General features: G+C 59.1%; 2 protein-coding genes across 6 annotated transcripts; both read right to left on the bottom strand.

Moving 5' to 3' along the window:
* Window positions 1-51: 51 nt before the first annotated feature.
* On the bottom strand, window positions 52-4,142 carry PRR7 (proline rich 7, synaptic). Of its 4 annotated transcripts, none has more exons than XM_015876293.2 (3): window positions 2,842-2,956; window positions 781-1,363; window positions 52-687 (listed from the first exon to the last, which is right to left on the bottom strand). In XM_015876293.2, exons 2-3 carry the CDS (start codon window positions 1,088-1,090, stop codon window positions 299-301), a joined length of 699 nt encoding a protein of 232 aa, XP_015731779.1. In that variant the 5' UTR covers window positions 1,091-1,363; window positions 2,842-2,956; the 3' UTR covers window positions 52-298. The 4 variants fall into 4 exon arrangements, with proteins under 4 accessions (XP_015731779.1, XP_015731780.1, XP_015731776.1 ...); XM_015876294.2 differs by having other exon boundaries at window positions 52-995; window positions 1,088-1,363; XM_015876290.2 differs by lacking the exon at window positions 2,842-2,956 and adding an exon at window positions 3,929-4,142 and having other exon boundaries at window positions 52-1,363.
* Window positions 4,143-5,312: 1,170 nt separating this feature from the next.
* On the bottom strand, window positions 5,313-19,236 carry GRK6 (G protein-coupled receptor kinase 6). 2 transcript variants are annotated; one of them, XM_015876288.1, is made up of 16 exons: window positions 19,121-19,236; window positions 16,773-16,868; window positions 14,307-14,419; window positions 13,918-13,995; window positions 13,614-13,714; window positions 12,227-12,319; window positions 11,852-11,915; window positions 11,169-11,309; window positions 10,408-10,598; window positions 9,821-9,858; window positions 9,608-9,697; window positions 9,296-9,504; window positions 8,890-9,027; window positions 8,450-8,587; window positions 8,120-8,254; window positions 5,313-7,361 (listed from the first exon to the last, which is right to left on the bottom strand). In XM_015876288.1, the coding sequence occupies exons 1-16, from the start codon at window positions 19,170-19,172 to the stop codon at window positions 7,356-7,358; spliced, it is 1,683 nt and encodes a 560-aa protein (XP_015731774.1). In that variant the 5' UTR covers window positions 19,173-19,236; the 3' UTR covers window positions 5,313-7,355. The 2 variants fall into 2 exon arrangements, with proteins under 2 accessions (XP_015731774.1, XP_015731773.1); XM_015876287.1 differs by having other exon boundaries at window positions 5,313-6,707.
* Between the last annotated feature and the right edge of the window lie 1,244 nt (window positions 19,237-20,480).

Raw genomic sequence — 20,480 nt, 5'->3', positions numbered from 1 at the left:
TGTGGATGCTGGGGGTCCCTTTGCCCCACGTGGCGATGGATCCGAGGCGAGCCGGATCCACAAACTTTTATTCTCAAACTGTAACAAACAAAATAAGAAACAGAGCAGAGTCTGAGCCCGGCTCCGAGCCCCCCCCGGCCGCGGGGGTGCCAGCAGGGGATGACAGGTGGGGGCGAGAGGGGGAACCAGCCCCTTCCGCGCTGGCGGCGATGGCCCGCGCCGGGGATGGGGTACCCAGGGAGGGCAGCTGAGCGCCCTCGTGTCGGAGGGGCACCCTTGGGTGGCTATGGCCCCTCCCTTACACAGCCGTAGTCCTGCCAAACAGGGGCATGGAGACTGGAAGGTGCCACGGCCCCGGCTCGAAGGTGTCCCTGCTGCTGAGCTCCGAGTCCGTCCAGCTGGGGAACATGCGTGGGGAGCACTCTGCCTGCAGGTAGAGGTCCGGGCAGGCCGGGCCGGGGCTGGCCGAGCGGGGCAGATGCAGCGCGGAGCCGTAGCCGGTGTCCAGGAAGAGGGGTTTGTAGCTGGGGGGCTGCTCCTGCTTCTCCAGCCGCTCGTGGCTCAGGAAGGGCGCATTGATCTTGCGATAGAGCCCACGAGTGTCCATCAGCACCTCGCTGTAGGGTGGGGGGGGCTCGGCCATCAGCAGCGCCTCTTCATAGCACGGCGGCTTCGACAGGTCCGACTCTGCCGGGTAAAGCCCCCCCTCGGCGTCAGCGTGGCCCCCGTACCGCCGTGCTCCCCACTGGGGGGGACGCGCGCTCCGCGGCCGCTCCTTACCGTGCCGGCAGCTCCAGGGCCGGGGGGGTGGGATGTGGGGGTGGTGGTGGTGGTGGTGGTGGTGGTGGGGCTCCAGGCGCAGGCGGTGGGGGACGGCCATGCCGGGGGGGCTGCCCCCATAGCCCTCGTAGTGCAGCGGCTCCAGCTCCAGCGCTCGCAGGCTCTGCTCCCGCAGCCGCTCCTCCTGCTGCCGCTTGACGCGCCGCCGCAGGTAGCTGCAGAAGCAGCACAGCAGCACGATGAGCCCCCAGATGAGCCAGAAGCCGGCGAAGCAGGTGAGGAAGGTGTAGGTGCCCTGGGACATCACCATCTTCGCCGCCGGTCCGTGCGGGAGGCCCCCGCCTCTCCCTGCCCTCGGGGTCGGGGTCGGGGTGCTCAGGGTGGCGGTACGGCCGATGCGCTCAAGGCGGCCGATGGCCTCCCCATGCCGTGCCCGGCGCCGTCTCCTCCTGTGGGCACACGCCGTCAGGGCTCCGTCCTCGCCATGGGGCCGTGGGTCAGGCAGGGGGACACAGGGATGGCACGGCGCACAGCCCAGCCACTTCCCATTGCTGGGACGGGACCAACAGGGTCAGGGGAAGCCCTGCAATGAGATGGACACCAGCGTGAGCGCTCCCATGGTGACTCACTACACACATGTGGCCGTGCCTGGCCCCACACACCCCCTACGTATCTCCCCAGCGTACACCCTGCCATGGCTGGGCACCTGGAGCCGCAGACAGGTGCCCTCGATGCCCTCCAGGCCACGTGGCATCCTCCTGCCTGCTGCACCCTAAACATATGGCTGCCAAGTGCTGTGTAAGGTGCCCATAGGGTGCCATGGGGTACCCAGGGAGCAGCTGCAGCACGTGGCACATGGGAGCACACACACTGCAGCCGTTGGTGGCCTTGTGGCTGCAGGGGGCACACGGCAGCACTGGGGACATTGGGTAGAGGTGGCATTGGGACTGTCAGTACTGTAGGTAGGCTGGCAGCTCGGTCACCTTCAGCTGAGTGCTGTGCCCAGGGGGGGCTGCACACGGCAGCACGCAGCACCCATGGGTGCTGGCAGACTGGCACGTAAGCACCCGTCAGGATTATTATTATCACGGTGTGGGAGAAAACACAGTGGGGGAGCGGAGAGGTGGCGAGCGCCGGAGCAGCAGCCGAGGACAGGGAGAGTACGGCGGTGCCACGTGCCGCTGCACAGCAAAGGGTCCCCAGGTGGCACAGAGCAGAGTGTGACCAGTGAGGGGACCACAGCGGGGACACGGCGGGCAGGGGAGCTGGAGGGGAGCGGGCAGAGCAGCACGGCCAGAGGGCCGAACCATGGCGGAAGGAAGGAGGGAAGGGGAACGAAGGGGCTGGGGAAGCACACGGCATCCCTGTTCCGGGCGGCGGGGGCTGCTCCTCTGCTCTGCCGCGGGGGCAGAGGCTGCGCTTTGGGGGAACAGAGCCCCCCTTCCTCGGGGAGCGCGAGGCGGCGTTGCCGGCTGAGGGCAGCGCGGTGCGGGCGCAGCTGGACCCGGCTGCAAAGAGCAGCGACAGCGGCGGAGACAGGGCCGGGAACGGCGAGAGATGGCAGCTGCGAGGGAGCGGGGGCGGATGCAGCGGGGAGGAGGGAACGTCGGGGCCGGGGCTGTTCGGGGAGCGGCGGCGCGGGGCGCTCCGGGGGAGCCGGGGACACCCACGCGGCTCCCTCGGTGCGGAGCGGAGCGCCGGGCAGCGGGAACCGGGCCAGACCCGCCTCGTCCCCCTTTGACCCCGGCCTGGGCCCTGGTGCCCGGTTGGTGCCCGGTGCATCCCCGCGCGATGCCCGCGGGGCTGTGATGGGGATACCCGGCGGGGACCTCCCCGCTGCCGGTGCCGGGCGCGGCGGCCCCGTCCGTCGGTTCTGGTTCTCCTCCTCCTCCTCCTCCCCCACCCACCGGGAACGCGCGTTTCCGCCGGGGCGGGGGCGCTTCCCTCCTCCTCCGCTTCCCGGTGCCGACGGCCCCGCGCGCCCCCGCCCCGGCCCCGCTCCGCTCCCCGCCGCGCAACAGGCGGGGGCGCCGTGCCCGCTCCCTCCGCGGCTCCCGTTACCGGCGGCGGCGCACGTGGCTCAGGCTGCGGCTCCATAGGGCGGCGGCGGCGGCGGCGGAGCGGGAGGTCCCGGTGCGCCCCCGGCGCGCGGCGCCGCCGCCGCCTCCCGGCGCTGCCTTTGTCTCCGGTGAGCGCTCCCGCGCCGCCGCCGCCGCCGCGCGCCGCCCCGCCCGGGCTCCCGCCCCGCCGCTCCGCTCCGCCCTCGGCTCGGGGAGGGACCCGGCGGAGCCCCCCGCGCCTCCGCCCCGGGACCCGCGGCCACCGGCGGGGAATGACCGGGGCCGGGAGGGGGCGCGCGGACGGGAGCGCGGTGCCCGGAGGGGAACCCGCCGGCGGTGCCGGGAGCCCCGCGGTGCCGTCCGGTGTCGGTGCCGTCGCCGTGGGGCGGGGTGCCGAGCGGTGACAGCCCAGCCCGCCCTCACACCCGCGGTGACGGTCACGCGAGGACAGCGGCGGCACAGGGGCAGTGACCCCGGCCATCCCCCCCGCCGTGTGACCGATGGCGGCCCCTGTGTCGGGCGGATGGTGCCCGCGTGGCTCCGGGCTCACACTTGGCGCTGGGGGCCGAGTGCTCCGCGCCCCCCCCCGCCCCCTCCCCGCACCCGAGCGCCGTCCCCCGCCGTGGCCCTTTGTCCCCGGGGCTGTAGCAGCCGTTCCACGGCGCGTCACAGCCGTTGTCACAGCCGCCCCGAGGCACGAGCGCTCCGCTGTCAGCGGGCACTGCCCGGTTCCGCGTGGCTCCACGGCAGCGTGGGCACAGCACAGGGACGCGGCGGCGGCAGCACGAGGCCACGGCGCCCCCCGGCTGCCCGGAGCCGAGCACGAGGCGGTGACACGCTGCGGGGCTGCCCGCACGGCCGGCACACCGACACCGCTTCCTCCCCGTGGGCGCCGCGCACCGGGCGCGTTGTGAGCACGGCCCGGCCGGAAGGACATCATCCTCATCATCCTCATCATCCTCATCATCCTCATCATCCTCCTCCTCCTCCTCCGTGCTGGCCGAGGGCCGGGGCTGCAGGCCGTGCCCGCATCGTCCCCGCGGTCCCATCGCTGCGGCCGGCACCCACTCACTCACGCACTCACTCACCTCGCTGTCACGGCTCGGTGGGCGCAGGGCAGCGCCGGGGGGGGGCGGCGGGGCCGGGAGGGTCCCCGCGGTCACGGACAAGGCGCGGGACACGGCGGGCATCGTCAGCACGGGGCGAGGGCGGGCGGTGCGCACCGGGAGCCGGTGTCGCGCTGGGAGCCGGGCCCGCGGCCCCGTCAGCCCCGGGGCCGGGAGCTGCCTTCCCCACGGCGGCGGAGGGGGGGGGATGGGGGGGGAAGGCAGGCGGGGGAGCGCTCCCTGAGCCACATGGTGGGCTGGAGGAGGAGCCGTTGCCGAGGCAACAGCTGAGAGCATCCTTCACCCCTGAAAATCGTGCTCGGCGCTGCCTCCGCCGCCGCACGGCTCCGGGCACCGGGTACCCGCAGCCCCCCGCCGGCCCCGGCTCACACGGGGTCCGGTTCCTTGGCTCTGGCCTCGCTGTGTCGGGCCATTTCCATGCAGGGGCTGTGCAGCAGCAGCACGGGCACTGCACGCTGCTCCCACCTGTGGGCATGTAGATGGGGGCGAGGGACCCGCAGTCACTGGGTCTGAGCTGCTGCTGGTCAAAGCCAAGCACCGTGTGTGATGTTTGTGGCTCTGTGTGTCGCTCAGTGCCCCAGCCCTGCCGCAGAGCACAGTGCCCACCATCAAACTGTGACCCCAGGGCTCTGTGTGCTGCAGTCCAGCAGTGCCAGGCGGCAGCAGCCTTTCCCATGGGTGCAGCTCCCCCCCCCCCCCCCCCATTCCTTCCTTTTTTTTTTTTTCCAAGGCTGCACAAATTTCCTGGATTTTACCCCAAGATGCCCCTTCCGAGTGTGAGAACTCCTCCTCGGCCTGCTCCCATGGCAACTGTTCCCTAGTTACCGATCCCTACTTGCTATTCTCATCCCTGCTCAGCTGCTCTCAGCCACCCTGTGCTGTGCACGAGGCCACCACCAGCCCCGCTCCCAGCACTGGGCTCCCAGCCCACCGACCCCATATGGCCCCATTCAGGGTGTCCCCCTGCATCCCCTCCTGGCAGCCGTGCTGCCCCCAAGCCCTGATGTAGCCCTGCAGGGTGTGGAGACCTTGGAGATGCTGTCCTCACATATAAGGGGACAGGGAGCAGCACTTGGTTGACTTGGGTCAGCTCTCGGGCTGCCCTGTGGTCACGTTCCATAGGGGATGGCAGCACACACTTAGACAACCAGTGGTGTGAGGTTTTGTGCCCATTGTGCCCTTTGCAATGACCCAAAGTGCCCTGCAGAAGCCACAGGATCATCTGCAGTCTCCACCATAAGCAGAGCTCTACCCAAAATACAAACCTGATGCTGCTCACGCTTCTGTCTCACCCCCCCTCGACCCAGCAGCACCAGGCACAGCAAATCTCACACTTCACAAAAGGTTAAAAATGTAAATACTTTCAAACTTTAGTGCAAGGCAAGCAAATGATACCACAGGTCCAAGTTGGTGCTCAGCCCTGCCGTGGGGCCTGGCTCAGAATGAGCACAGGGCAGCAGCACACACACGTACACACACGTACACGCACACAAAGACCAATTATTGCTAGGAACACAGCTGGGACATGTATGCACAAGACAGGACAGGACATGGAGGACAGAGGCAGGAGAGCCAGGCTGAGCTCCTTGGGGGCACACAGGACCCCCTGGATGCTCAGGCCCTTATACCAAAGCCCTGCCCTCAGGCACAGCTCTGCTGGATCCTGGGGGCTGGCCCTGCTCCCACTTGGTCACAGCCCTGGGCAAGGCACAGTCCCCTGTCACAGCTCAAGAGCACAGCCACCAAAACCACGCCAGGACTGGGGCCTGCCTGCATCCCCAGCAAACCAGCCGAGCTGGTGTGACTGTGCTGGGGCAATCCTGCAGCACGCAGGGGCAGGGCTATCCCTCAGGTCCAGCTTTCCGGCAGGTGCTGGGGGAGTGGCTGTGTCCTGCTGTGCTGTAAGGCAGGCTGCCAGCAGGCTGGAGAGGCCAGGATCAGTGCCCAGGAGCTGGCAGCATGTGAGAGGCAAGGCAGGAGAAAGCAGGCTCCGGCAGGCAGGGAAGCAGGGATGAGGCAGTGATGCTGCTCTGCTGCCAGGATGCAAAGGGAGATGCTTTGGCATAGCGTTCTCCCGTGCCTCAGGGCTGAGCAATGGACTCCTCCGGAGCCAGGGACGCCTCAGCAGGGCCAGAAAGGTCCAGGAAAGATGCTTTAGGCACCTCAAGGCACAGAAGGCCTCTGCCCAGAACTCCCCGGTACATAGCTGGGACTGTCATTCCCCCCATAGGAGGACATTTGTGCCTGTGACAGCGTGGGGGCAGCGCAGGCCCCCACCTATAGATTAAAAACTGACATGTGATATGTACAGACTGACATATATAAATATACACCAAACCTGCAGTGCCACTTCGACACTGTGGAATGTGTCAACAGAGCCTGGCCCACACCAGCACAATCCTCCCTCCTGCCCTTGGCCCCAGAAGGGAGTTGTCAGCTGGTGGGCAGCAGCAGCACCATCCCCAGCCGCACTCAGAAGCGTCCAGTTCTGTCCTGGGGACGATGGCTCACCCACAGCCAGAGGTGCCACGTGCTGCTGCCAGCGCTGGAGCCATCCTCGTGGTCTTCAGAAAAAGACATGTAAAGTTGTAAACAAATCCACCTCGTGGGGCCACTGCTGCCTTGTCCTTCAGGCTGGGCTGTTGTTCTTCTGGGCACCCGGAGAGGCAAGAGAAGAACAGGCTGTGCTCTACAGCCGGGTCGGCTCTTCCTCACTGTCACTGCAGTTCCCACAACAGTCCTGAAGTCAGAGGGGCAACGAGAGGGAAAGAGAGAGGAGCACAGCAAGCAGAGGGTAAAGCACAGTCACAACCTGGTCTACAGCTGCCCTCTGGCAGAGAAACAAAGCTGCACCTTGGGACTCAGCTCCTAGCAGACGTAGTTGTGAGTGCATAGCTGACTGGCTCAGAAGCTGGGAGGAAGATGGGACTACAGGCACCCAGGGAGACAGCTCAGTGCCAGCGCATACAATCTGCCCTAGTCTGGACTCATCAGGTCACAGAAAGCAGCTGAAGCCCTGGGGAGGGAGCCTGAGCATGGGACAATGCCAAACGCTTCACAGTGTCTCAACTCTTCCATGTATCCAGGACATCCAAAGAGAGAAGGGATCCCTGGCCTTCTCGCAGCCCCCTGGGAACAGAGCTCCCAGCTGCAGCAGTATAGGGGCAGCTTTGGCTCAAGCTGAGGGTAAAGCTTCCCCAACAGTGGGGAAGGCAGCAAGAGCAGGGAGCAGGATTAGTGGCTCAGGGGGCAGTTAGAACAACAAACAGCTTGTGCTCTGCTGGGGGAAGGGGTCAGGCATTGAAGGATAACACTCCTCTTTCCCAGATCTCGCCATGTCCGTGGGCCACCAGGTATTTCCCTGAGCAGAGCAGCCAGGAGAGACTGCTCACCTCTGGAAAGAGAAAACGTGGCAAATCACAGCTCAGTCCCTGCCTGAGGCAGCCCATCCTTGTGCAGGTCTTGCCTGCCTACGGAAGAGCTGTGTCTTCCAGCAAGACGAACAGTTAAGCACAAATGGGAACTCGACAGGGAAGTCAGAGGCAGCACTGGGTGACTGGGAATGGGTCCAGGGCAGGCCAGAGCCAACCGTGCTCGAGTGCCACAGCTGCTAGCAGCTGTTGAGGCAGCAGCCCAGACTTTGCCAGTCCTGGAAAGAAGGCAAATACTGTTCTGGCCCAGAGGAGACATACAGGCAGGCGAGCCCACAGCAGATGCACGATGCTTCTGTTCTCCTCATCCCTAGAAAGCACTGCTCTCTCTGTCTGCTCAAGGCCTAGCAGAAGTGTTCAAGGGATCCCCAGAGCCTGTATAGACCACAGCAAGATGAAGGTCTTCTTCAGGGATGGTATTATTCACGTAGGAAGGGAGAAGACTTGCTATTTTAGAGCCGTCAGCAGCATCACTCTGTGCAACTGCAGCATGTTTAGCCAGGACACTCCATACCAGCCCCCTCAACATGCAGCAATGTGAATGTCAGCCAGGCAAGGGTTGGTTCCTTGCAGCCTTGCACAGGACTTCCCAAGAGCCCTGGGATTCAGCCCAGCAGGGGGACTCATATCTGCTGCCCCTACATTCCCACCTTCCTGACCGTTCTGCATCAGGGAGAGAGGGCTCAGGGCTGTGCAAGAAATACTGGGCATGCACTCTTACCTGTCTGCTGAAGAAGCGCTGGAGTAACCCTTTCTTGGGCTGTGGTGAAGGCTGCCCTTTCCAGTCCAGGTCTGGGGGCACTGTGCCATCTGTGCTAAACACATTCAGCTCCTTGAAACAGTCTGTCTCTATCATCTGGAAGAGGGCAAAAATGGCTGCAGCAACTGCCACACAAAGCCTGTCACTGAGAGCCCAGCAGAGTGCAAGGGCAGCAGTGACAGCAGAGTTCCTGTTGCCTGCCTTGTGGGACACTGCACACAGCCACAGTGAGCACAAGCAGGGGCAAAGACCTGTCCTGCAAAAAAGGTGTACATGCTAGTTCCCACCCACCTCGTTCTGCCAAGGAATGGGCACACTTCCTGTAGCAAACTTCTGGTAGAAGTCATTGTCTGTGGGCTCCAGTTCCACTCCTTTCACTGTGGAGAACTGCTCGATGTCCAGAACATCCTTGCAGTAGATGGCCTGGGGCTAAACAGCACAAACATTGCTCTAATGCCAGGCTGCACAGTGATAACACTCACTGAAATAACTTGGATACTGGTCAAGCATGAGCCCCTTCTACCTGCTTGCCTGAACTCTGTTCTGCCAGGCAGGGAGTACTGGTAAGACCCACTTGTGACCAGCAGCCCACCCTCAGGTAAATGGCCAGAGCAGTAGCCCCAGAAACAAAGAGGGATGGACCCCACCTCCTCAGGTGAGCCAGTGCAGGGCTCCTTCTCACCCTGACAGCAACAGTGACTGAAGAGGTGAGGAGGTGGACAGGCACTTACATCTGGCTTGAAGGGTGGATCCAGCATGCCCGCTTCCAGCCTCCGGAAGTTGAGGTGCTTGAAGAGAGGGTGCTCCTTCACCTCCCTAGCCCCTGCTCCTCGGCAGCCCAGGCGTTCCAGAGGGTCTTTGCACAGGAGCTGTAACACAAGGAAATCAGTGTGCCAGGAAGAGCATACTGGGCAGGAGCAGCCCTGGGGTTGGTGGACTCCTGCACTGTCTCCAGGAATGACATGGGCTCACAAGGCATCTGTGAGTGAGGAATTAAGGCACTCTGGACCCTCCTGCACTATGTTACCAGTGTCAGAGCAAGGGAACCTCATTCCTATCTGTGCCTCTACAGGGAGCAGTCATGATGTTTGGCTGCTGTGTGCAAAGAGGTGATAGGGGACAGGGTTGCACTCCTACCATGGTGCAGAGGGAGCGGGCACACGGCGAGAACTTCTCCGAGTACTCCTCCTGCACATCCTTCACCAACCGCTCCACCTCCTCTCGCTTGATCTTCTTCTTGCGCTGCTGGAAGGGGGACTGTCCCTCAATCATCTCATACACCAGGCAGCCCAGTGCCCACCAGTCTGGGCTGAATGTGTAGCGCTCATTCTTCACCACCTCTGGAGCTATACAGAAGCAGGAGTGAGAAAAATGTGAGATCAGGGAGAGTACAGTGCAGTGCAGTGGAGTCAGAGGCTACTTTTTAATTAAACCAGGATCACTTCTTACCCATGTAGCCAACTGTTCCCACACGTCCCTTGATTGTTTGGCCCTCAGGCACATGCACAGCCAGCCCCAGATCTGAGATACGAATGTGACCTGCAAGGAGGAGGGCAAAAGATAACAAATCAAAGTCATGAGACGATAACTGAAGCTGCCAAGAACTCGGAGCAACTCTGATTCAAGCACAAGAAGGGAAAAGGACCTAGGCTCCGCACTCACCATGATCATCCAGTAGTATGTTCTCAGGCTTCAGATCCCTAGGAAGGAAGAGACTTGATCAGCAATGAAAGCAAAGGACACTGGGATTGGTGAGATCTCAAGAAGTCACAGGTAAACAGCAGAGGGATGCAAAGCCCTGCTGTAGGCAGACTCCATCCTGGAATTAGCCCTGTAAGGTCCCCCTCCCAGGCAGAACAACCTTCAGCCCTCCACCAGGAGGCACTGAGCCCGCGTTTACTTCCTTCTTCTCAGGTGCAGAACTCCAGATAAGGTAGGCCACACAAGAGAGGAGCAGAGCGTCAATACTGGCTGTGAAGTTGAACACCCAAGTGCATTTCCCGAGGCAATCACAAGCACTCGCATCCTATTAGTAATCTTTCACCAGCACAAGGTAGCTAAGCTATGCCTTTTTCTGCGTCTCCTTTGAGATCAGCTTTCTGTTCCTGATCTCCTCTTACCCAGCTCTATGCTGCTTTCAAGCACAAGCTTATTTTCTTGAGCAGACAATCCCGGCTGTGCTAGTAAGGGCAGCAGAAATAATCTTGCACCTGCAGCCAGTGCCCCTCCTGAGGCCAGGCAGCACATACCTGTACACTATCCTCTCCTGGTGCAAGTCCTCAAGGCCACAGCAGATCTCAGCAGCATAAAAAGCTGCTCGGGGCTCCTCAAATCCAGCCTCTCCCATGTGGTAGATATGGAACTTGAGGTCCCCTCCATTCATGAGGGTCAGCACTAGGCAGAGAGCATCTTTAGTTTCATATGCATAGGCTAAGCTCACCTGCAATTCAGGGCAGAAAGGCTGTTAGAAGACACAGCTGGAAGAGGGAGGCACCCACATTCTGATGGGCACTGCCACCCAAGAAGCCAGGATATGGGCAGCAACAGGATGGGCTTTTGTAGAGGGAACAGTGGATTTCAAACCCGGGGAGGATCTGGAAGTACCCAGTAGCCCCTTTACACCAGAGCTTTCCTCAGACAGGAAGGATGCTCATCTCCCTGAGCCAGAACTGCTCCCCTTTGGGGGCAAGAAGCACCCAGCAGCAACCCTGGGGCACCATTTGATGAATCTTTTGTAGCAGGAGGTTTTGGACTGTTCACACCTCTGCACAGCCAGGGAGAGAGCCATCCACCACACAGCCCATTTGGCAGTCTGGAGGCATTTAAGGTCATTTTGTGGAGGCAGTGGGAGGTCCTGCCAGACCCCAGCCTGGTGACCAGGACCCTGCTCCATAGGCAGGGTCTGCTCCTGCCTTTCCACACAGCGTGAGTAGCACAGAAAAGCCAGGCCAGCTGGTTGTGGGAAGAATCAACCACTGCAGCAAAGTGAGAGCAATTCCTATGTACTTACTACAAACCTACTATTCACTTTTTCCAGGATCTGTTTTTCATTTAGGGCCATGGATTCTCCTTTCCTCTTTTTTATTCTCTTCTTCTCTAATCTTTTGCAGGCATACATCTTCCCTGTGGCACGCACTTGGCAGGCACAAACCTGGAGTGGGAGACAAGGCTCAGCACCTTCCCACTGCTGTTTCCAGTGTGGGTCTAGGTTCTCCTCTTGGAGTGAGACACAGAAAGGTGAAGATTGTCCTGGTTTCAGCCCCATCCTGAGGTGAGCAAGAACCACAAAGACACAAGGAATAGCAACATCTCAAGGTGTCACAGACTGGAGCCTGCAAAAACTGAAGGCCACTCTAGAAACAAAAGGAAGCCTGAAAGACCAGCAGTTTTCAGGACTGCTGTTCGCTCTGTCAAGAGACTGGGGAGACAATTATTCTCAACCCAGGCACCACAAAATACATGCTGCCTACTCTGTGCAACCACCTTCTGCACCTCCCATGTCTGCAAGATGGGAGCTCTAGTCTATCAGAAGGGAACTGAGATAATGCAATGCCCAAAGAAGTGTCCGGCACAGAGCCCAGACGAACATCTCAGAAAAATTCCACAGCCAGAAGCACCTGCCTCCATGTGCTGGAGCAGCTTGCAGCACCCCGCCTACCCACCCTAAATACAGAGGAAATGCTGGCCACTCACCTCTCCAAAACCACCCTTGCCTAGCACACGGTATTGGCGGAAAGTGTTTTTGGTCACCGGCTGCCTATGGAGTAAAGGAAACTGTTGTGAGATGGAAACAGGAAAAGAACAGAGGCTGAAACTCAAACCATCCCCACACCCTGGCATGAGAGTCTGTGGGTCACTGTGAAACCCCTGTTCAAGCAGAACCTGCTTCCCTGCAAGCAAGCAAGGGTACGGCAGCCGGTAGAGGCTCCTTGTGCCAACAGAGGTCCATGAAGGAAAGGAACTACAAATGCCAGGCCCATGTCCCAGCAGGGGAGGAGCTCAAGGGACCCCTCAGGCAGCCCAAGTGCTGCAGGATGCAGGTCTCCCAGAGATGCCACAGGATGTTACCGTTCCAGCCATTTCCACTGCAGGAAGCGGTTGAAGTACAAGCTGTCGAGGTAGTCAGCAAAGGGAGCCACACTCAGGTAGTCGTGGATAAGCCTAAGAGAGAACAGAGCCAGCAAGGCAGCTGAGAGCTGCTCACAGCCACAGAGCAGGAGGTGAGGAGCCCCAGGAGCCCCGTGGCTTTGCCATCCCCTCACCCAGCACCGTGCTGCACTGAATCACCCACGCACCCTGCACAGACCTGGCACTAAAGCCCACCCTCTGTGCTAAGTCTTGATCCAAAAGGAAGGTGCGTTGGAGGCACAACTGTGACGAAGGCAGCACCCTGGGACTGCCTTCTGTGGGACTGGCACTGATAATTGTGGCCTCCCAGCAGCAGCCGTGGCTGTGGGACAAAGGGGGGCGATAGGACTCTTTGCAATTGCCCCTCACTGGGCAAATGCATGCACAAGACTGTAATCAGTTTCTGAAAGCTACTAGCAACATTCAGTACCAGGCACTGAGTTGTTCAGTTTCAGATGAATATCCAGCACAAAAGGCCACAAGGGATCCTGCCTGAGAGCTAACTGCCTCAGAGACTGGTGCCAGGCCTGCCCAGCGGAATAGAAAGCCTTAGACTTAGCGTCTAGACTGGAGACATGCATCAAGGCGAAGCGGATGGGCTCTTCCTCTTTCAGAGCCTGCCAAGAGAAGGCAGGGCCCAGCCCGGAGGCTCTGCATTCAGACGACACCAGTTACCACACACAGAGCTAACGTTCCCCAGAAGACTGCAGCAAACTCATTGCCACAGCCCTGCACTCGATTAGGCAATGTGCTGCTGCTACTGTTCTCAGGGGGGTGGGGGCTGTAAGCCCGGTTTGCCTAACAGCTTCCTCTTCACACCAGGAGCCGTGACCTCGAACACTTTCTGTGATGAGCTCAGGGAACAGAAGTGACCTTAGATTGCTGTAGCAACAGCTACCATGATCTAGCCACAACAGCCACATCTGTGGCCAGCAGGAGAGGACAGCTGGCACTTAAACTGCTGCAGTCAGCTCTACACAATGGGTGCCCACCAGATCCAGGCACAAAACTAGGAATAGCACGGCCAGCCTCTGAGGCTTCCTTGGAATGGTATCTTCCCAAATGGCAGTTCAGACCCATGATAAACTGACTGACAAAGGTTTCTGCAGCAGCTTGTGGCTCCCAGAGCCCATGGGAACTCCTTGGATTCCTGGAACTGTGTTGCACATTGCTAGCCCCAAAATACCTAGGTCCCATCCTGCACAGCCCCAGCCCTGGCATCAGTCTTTAATGTCCTACAGGAAGGGAGTGGATGAGGCGAGCTGCCTGCAGCAACCAGCACTGTGTTGTGATGCAGCTGCAGGGTTGCCCCAGCCCTCCAACTCACTTAGTGGATTCCTTGAAGAGCTCCTTGCAAGGTTCCTGCTCCAGCCTCTCACAACAGGCATCCACCAGCTGGGAGGGGACTTCAGGCACATGGTCCTCACTCTGGGGACAAAGGGACTGAGTCAGTGGGGGGCAGAGCCTGTCAGGAAGGGGAAGCCACAGGAGCAGCACACAGATGCTCATCTGCTTCAGGATAAGGTGGACTTTGCCCTCATGATCCTGTCCAGCACTGCAGCAGGACACGGGTAATGACAACTGTTGGCTGTTCTACTACTGCAGGCAGCACACACAGCCCTCTCACTCACCTTTGGCTTCAAGTACTTTTCAATCAGTTGCTGCCCGCATTCCTTCCTCTTCTCATCTGGAGCCACTTCGTACCCAGCCTGCAAAAAGCAAACATGGTGAGGGGCAGGCCCAGCTGGGAACCAGGCCCTGCTACCAGGCAACAGCTGCACAGCAGCAACACCCTGCCCAGGTACCACAACCCTGTGCCTTCCTGGAGAACCAGATCTCTGGCAAACACCTCCCTAAGCAAAGGCCCAGCCCTATCTCTGAGAAACTGCAACTCACAGGAAAACTTCCTTGCCCAGAAGTACCTGGCAATAGCTTGGACACCCAGAGCCAACTGAACCGTGCCCAGGATGCCATGAACATCCCTGCCTTCCCAAGGAAGGCTGACACGCTTTGCTCTTACCACAGCATCCAGGAACTTGACGCAGCGTGACAACTCAGGCCGTGTCTCACAGAACTGCCGAAACAGCATCCGCCCGATGGGCTGCTTCTCACACAGGCTGTGGTAGTCTCGCTCTGCAAACGTGGAGATCACACACTGTCAGCCCCACGGAGCAGCTGCAGCCCTCCTCCCGGCACTAGGCAGCAGTGAACCTTCTGGCCGCTCAGGGGCTCCACCAGCCTGAGGCTCCCAGGAAACAAAAATGCACCCAGCTGAGACAAGAGGCCACAGGCTGAGCTTTTATGACCCTTTATGGAAGGTTTTCCCTAACGGAGATTTGAACTGGTCTTCCGTGCAATATCCCCATCTTGTTTTGAGCAGTGGATCTCAGTATCTCCTGCTTGGCTAGAGGTTTTCTTCTTGATCCTCCTCTCCATGGTGACCGGATACATAACTTTCCCTGGGCCCTATGGAACGCACTGAACTTGTTTTAAAGCAGAACTCCCAGGCCAAGGGCTGCTCTGATGACTCTCACAAATCACTCTGCTTCACAAAGCCTGCTGAAAGCAGCGGCGCCAACGTGGGGGGAACCATTTCCAGCCATGTCCCATTAATGCTGCACATCACCATCACACGTCCCTGCTCCATGGAACAGCCACCTATCTGCAGTCAGGTCCCAGTGCCCCCCTGGAACTTGGTTTCCCCTGATGATTCTTCCTATCCATCTTCCCAAAGTCTTATGAACCAGGCACAAACACCTCTGACTATCCAAAGCGCTTCCAGTTCTATGCCTCACCTTGCCCGGGGTCTTTGTGCTCCTTGATGCTGATGGCTTCCCCCCACCATACAGCAGCTTCTCCTGAGGAAGCTGTGGCTTCCTGGTGGTGCACAAGCATGGAGGGGCCACGCTGAGGTGAGGGTGGGGGCTGCTTCACCAGCCTGGCTGCCCCAGCTGGTTTACTTATTTGCAGGGGAAGGAGTTCCCCACTGCTGTAGAGGATGGGAGCTTGCTGACAGCAAGAATGGGGGTTTTGGTCACCTTGCTGCTGCCCAGGCACACACTAGGCTGCTCTCTGCAATCAGGGCACATAAACCTGATTCTGCAGCAGCACCACCACACTGGAGACCCTCCTCAGCCTCTGTAACAGGAACTGAACACACCACTGTCTGTCTGCCAGGGGACAGCAAAGCCACCAGCACATAGGAACTGGGGATGCCTCCCCTGGAGGGAATCCAAACAAGGCAGCCACCACCTGCAAGAGCACTGCCATCATGGCTCTGCAAGGGGAACTGGGCACGAGCGGTGCCAGCAGAGGCTGGGAGGCACCTCCACAGCATCACAGGACAGTGGGACAATGGAGATGGAGTACAGCATTCATCACCAGCAAATGGACAGCATAACAAAGACGAACATCAATGCTGGGAAACAGATCATGACACCTACAGAAGGGTGGCTGTGAAGGGGACAGCCCATGCCAGAAGCAACTCAGTGCTCAGGACCTGCTCCAGTGAGGCAGCATGTCCCAGTATCATGGCTGCAGTTTCCAGCTGACTGCAATGGCTGTGGAAAGAGTCAGGGAGACGGTGCCCAGCACAAAGCAGCTGAACTGGGTGCTGTGGGCTTGGAAGTTATAATCTGGATGATGGAGGTTGTTATTTCAAGTGCTGTGGTCCCATGTGCCTTCAAATGGAACCACTTTGAGTGACTTCCAGGACCTTGTACCAGGACCTGGAACACCTGCACAGTGCAGAACTTGGGACTGGGGTTGCAGACACATCCCAAACCCAGTCAGCTTGGTGCTGCTCTGAAACAAAGTCAACACTGTGCCACTCTCCAGCTGGCAGATGAATATGGAGTGACAACTTAAACAAGCTCTCCCCCTCCCAGAAAGCAGATCACTCTCACCTTACAAGTCAACTCCTCAAACAACCTTATACGATGTCAGGACCAAACCTGCTGCACAAACATTAAAATCACGAAGAGTACAAAGTGCAGAATTAAAATCATAGACCAAGCCCTACTCAGCCGTACAACCCTCATCCATACTGCACAGCAAGAACCCAATCCTGCTCAAGTAAAGTTGCTGCTTTAGTTTTAGAAGCTGAGGTCTGCAGCACAGGGCTGGACATCAGCCAAGGAAACAGGAAGATGTTAGCAGGACATTTGGAATTTATGCAAAGGCACTCCTGAGCAATGCTCACAGCAATGGGCAGCTTTGTTTGTGCAGAGAAGGATGCATATGTCTCTACTGAATCTTCTCACCATCTAGAAGGTTTGTGGGTACACCAACAGCAAATGCCACGCAGCTATGACTTACCTGCCCACTGTTCCTTCCCTGCACTCTAAATTGTGTGCTCTTGGCCAGGACTTGTGCATTATTACCCATCTCTGACCCTCCCACGGCTCACCTGCATTCAGACAACCTGTGATCTGACAGGTCACAGCCACACGCCTGCCCCACAGCCCAGCACAGCCCTGCTGCTCACCAAGGGCTTGTCGAAGATCCTCGCAGAGGCTGATGTGTGGGAACTGCAGCATCTGGCGCCATTTCTTACTCTTGCCTTTCCGGTTTCCACCTCCACCTGCAGGGCACACAAATTTAGTAGGATGAGTTATGAATGAGGGATGTCCGACTGAAGATGAATCTTGTTGCACCAGGAGCCTGGGCAGCACCAAGAGGTATCACTGCCTGCCAGCCCGAAGGACAGGAATGCTGGAGCCTCAGCTGACCGCCAGAGGAAATGGAAGGACTGACTGCTCCGGCTGTTCAAAAGGCAGAACAAAGCAATGACAGTAAGGTCTTTCCTCTGGACATTTCAGTCATTCATATTTAAGATGGGAAAAACACAGTAGAGGGAGGAGTGCCTACAGCCACAGGTTGCTCTGTGCCTTGGCTCCCAGGCCCTTTTGAGGCCAAGGTGCTTGGTGTGAAGCTCTTCACTGCCAGTTTCTTGCTGTAGTTAAGATTCATGCCACCTACTCATTCCAGACTGATTGCTTACTGCAGGGAGGGGCTCTCAGAGAAAGGACACGAAGCTGGAAGACAGGAATTCCTGCTCTAATCCCAGCTCCACAGACAACTCACCGCACTGCCCCAGGCTCATCGCTTCAGTTTCCCACCTGTGAAGTGGGGACACTCCCACTGTTCTACAGAGATAAGCCAGCCTCAGAAAAGCAAGATCCGACAACTAGATATTATTCCATCTTCAGGTGCTGGAGTAAATGCCCAATGCTGTAGGAAAGGGTGGGAAAGCTCCTAGATAGACCAAAAAAATTTACATCATAGCAAACCCCGAGTACTGGAATACTTGCATGCCTGATTGCTCACATCAGCCAACCTCTAGGGATCGTGCTCCTCCTGCTCAGTGCCAACAAACACAAAAACTCCCCCCTGACTCTGGAAACGCATTAAACTTTGCTGCTGAGTTGGGCCAAAGGCACAGCACTCTGAAATCATTGTAGAATGCCATTTATCCAGCTCTTGAGAAACAGTTTCATAACGCTTTCCTCCACCACAGATGTGATTCGGCCCTCAGACGTTCCCTGCACCCACACACTGGGTTTCTAGCACCTACACTACAGGCGTGTAAGTGGGGTGGGATGGGACGGGGTGGCTGCAGCCATAAGCCCTGGCACCGCTGGGTGGCTGTGCTGCATCTGCCCCCCGTGGCAGCTGGGCTGCACGATTGTTCAAACTCAGGAAGGAAGTGACTCAAGGGTAAGCAGGGGTGGAAGAAACCAGCAGCGCCGACACCTTGTCAGCCACAGCTCCCAGCCACAAACAAGGACGGGGACAACCCGTAGGTGAGAGCACAGGAGTGTAGGCACCCTCCATGAACGTGTAGGAGAAGGCAGAGTTATGTCCCATGACACACTGAGGATGAGGAGTGCAATGCAGTGAGCAGCTGAGTGCAGACCTGCTCCCCATGCAGCCCTGTCCCAGCAGCACACAGCAACCCTCCATTTGAGGACATAGGAAGGCAGACCTGACCCTGAGCTTGTCACAGTTCTGGGGCCGGTCACATCCCATCTGCCACAAGCCAGACGACAAAAGGAACAGGGGAAAGATCCTCCCATGGGAAATCACCATCCTGCTGCCCACACCTTGATGGCACACACTGAGCACAGGCGTGTGCATGGGCCTTATCGCACCGGGTGCTCTCCATCAAGGCAGAGAGGAGCACCCTAAAGCAGGGCAGCAGCTGTGCCACACCTCTCACACAGCCCCACTTCAAGCACAGCGCTGCAGGAGCTGCTCCGTGTGTCAGGAGGAGTTTCATGTCCTGAAGTTTCACGTGCTGCTCTTTGGTTTTGTCCAGGTTTGGCTTCAACTAAACCACAACAACAGCTGGATTTCCCTCTCACTGCTTGAAAACCTCCACGCCTGAAGTATCCGACCCAAGTCTGATTTCTGAGCAGTTCAGAACACTCTCTGCCCAGGGAAATTTCATTTCAACGCTCTTTGCTCCCACAAATTTAATCTCCAAACCCCTCGAACTGGATTTAAGTCCCTTGGGCTCAGGAACCATCAGCCCGGCCAGCTGCACAGCAACACCTTCATATGATCTAACGCATTACTCTGCTGGATCCCGACCCCATAGTGCCGTATGACGGAGCTCCCGGTTCAATCCCAGTCCCTCTATGTGAGCTCAGCTCCCGGCCCCACATCCCCCATATCCCCCCACATCCCCCCATCACCACCCGGCCCTGCCCCGCTCCAGGCCCCGCACTGACACAGGTTGTATTGAAGCAGGCCTTGACCCCCGGCCCAGCACTGAGCGCGGCCCTCCCTACCCCGGGCCGTGCCTTCCCCCGCTGCTCGGTCCCCGCTCACCTTCCCGAGCCTTTAACAGCACGGTGTTGGCGACGATATTCTCCAGCTCCATGAGCCCGGGCGGCTCCTCCACCTCCCGCCCGGCTCCGCTCCGATCCAGCCCCGCCCCCCCCCCCCCCCCCCCCCACTGCCGCCGCCGCCGCCACGCCCCGCCCCCCTCGGCCCAACCCACCAATGGCTGCGCACGCTCCTCCCGCGCCGCGCTCCCATTGGTTCGGCGCCCCCCTCAGGAAGCCTCGCCCCCTCCGCCGCGCCGCTGCCCTGGGAGGGGGCGGGACGGAGAGAGGGAAGAGCGCGTCACGCGGCGCCTATTGGCGGAGCGCTGTCCGGGTGCTGATTGGTGGAGGAGCTGTCAGTCAGAGAGCGCACCGCTGAGCCGAGCAAGGATTGGACAAGATATAACCGCGCCCACCACGCTGAGATCCCGCTTACTGTAGTTTCTGATTGGATTGTAGAGCTGCCACTCTTCGGCGGGCTGGGCCATGATAGGAGCGTTGCTTAGGGGGCGGGGTCAAGGGGCTGGTTATAATGCAGTGCTGGGCCGGGCTCAGAGCTCATTGTTTTACTTTGTCGTTGCGGGTGTTATCTCGGTGCTCATCCATCAGCCATGGGCTCAGTCCGAATTAAGGCCGCTCTGTGGCCGCTCCTGCCGCTCTGCCCCCATCACTCACACTCTGTGGGCAGTCCCTGTGTCCTCCTTGTCTGCCCCCCCCCCCCATGGCCGCCTCCCTGCAGCTCTGGAGCCCGGCCCAGCCCGCCCTGCCAGCAGCAGGAAGGAGCCAGTTCCTGTTCTCATTATCTCCCCGATAATAAGGCATGATGTGAGCGCTCTGCCGGTGCAATTTGTGCTGCCTGCGGTCCAGCAGCATCTGCTGGGGATCAGACGTTGCATCATTGGGTCCATGCAGCCATAACCAGGAGCAATGGTGGCTTTCCCCAGGTCAGCTCACACCGAGCATCCCCCTTCCAGAGCTGTTCTGCTTTTAAACACCTAAACTGAGCCTCCAACACAGCAGCACTGCATGCATCTGTGTGCACGTGCATCCCATAGGCAGCAGCTTTGTTTCCTCCTCAATGGTGTTTTGCATTGATGTCCTGCTGCTGGTGGAGCTGGAGCTGTGCTTTGTGCTCTGCAGAGGAGCTGAGGCTGCAGGAGAGCTCTGCAAACCCACGCTCCTTCAAACTAATCTGGACAAATGTGAGAAACAGCCTGAAAATACAGCAGGCAATTCAGCTCCAGCGAGCGCAAGTAATACATGGAGGCAGGGATAATCAGTGCTCGCAGGGGAGCCCTCCCAGCAGCTGAGCAGCAATAAGGGTGATGCTGCTGGGGATAAAGGCTTTGTGCACCCTGAATGCA

The sequence above is a fragment of the Coturnix japonica genome, chromosome 13 (assembly GCF_001577835.2).
Source record: "Coturnix japonica isolate 7356 chromosome 13, Coturnix japonica 2.1, whole genome shotgun sequence".
In the NCBI taxonomy this organism is placed as follows: Eukaryota; Metazoa; Chordata; class Aves; order Galliformes; family Phasianidae; genus Coturnix; species Coturnix japonica.
The sequence above is the reverse complement of the archived record's forward strand: the minus strand, read 5'-3'. Positions and strand labels throughout refer to the sequence as shown.

Coding starts and splice junctions, on each gene's coding strand:
- GRK6 (XM_015876287.1), bottom strand. CDS start 19,172: ATGGAGCTGGAGAATATCGTCGCCAACACCGTGCTGTTAAAGGCTCGG. Junction 11,916..12,226: donor CAGTGGAAATGGCTGGAACG/GTAACATCCTGT, acceptor TTTACTCCATAG/GCAGCCGGTGACCAAAAACA. Junction 9,028..9,295: donor CCCGCTCCCTCTGCACCATG/GTAGGAGTGCAA, acceptor CTTGTGTTACAG/CTCCTGTGCAAAGACCCTCT.
- PRR7 (XM_015876290.2), bottom strand. CDS start 1,090: ATGGTGATGTCCCAGGGCACCTACACCTTCCTCACCTGCTTCGCCGGC.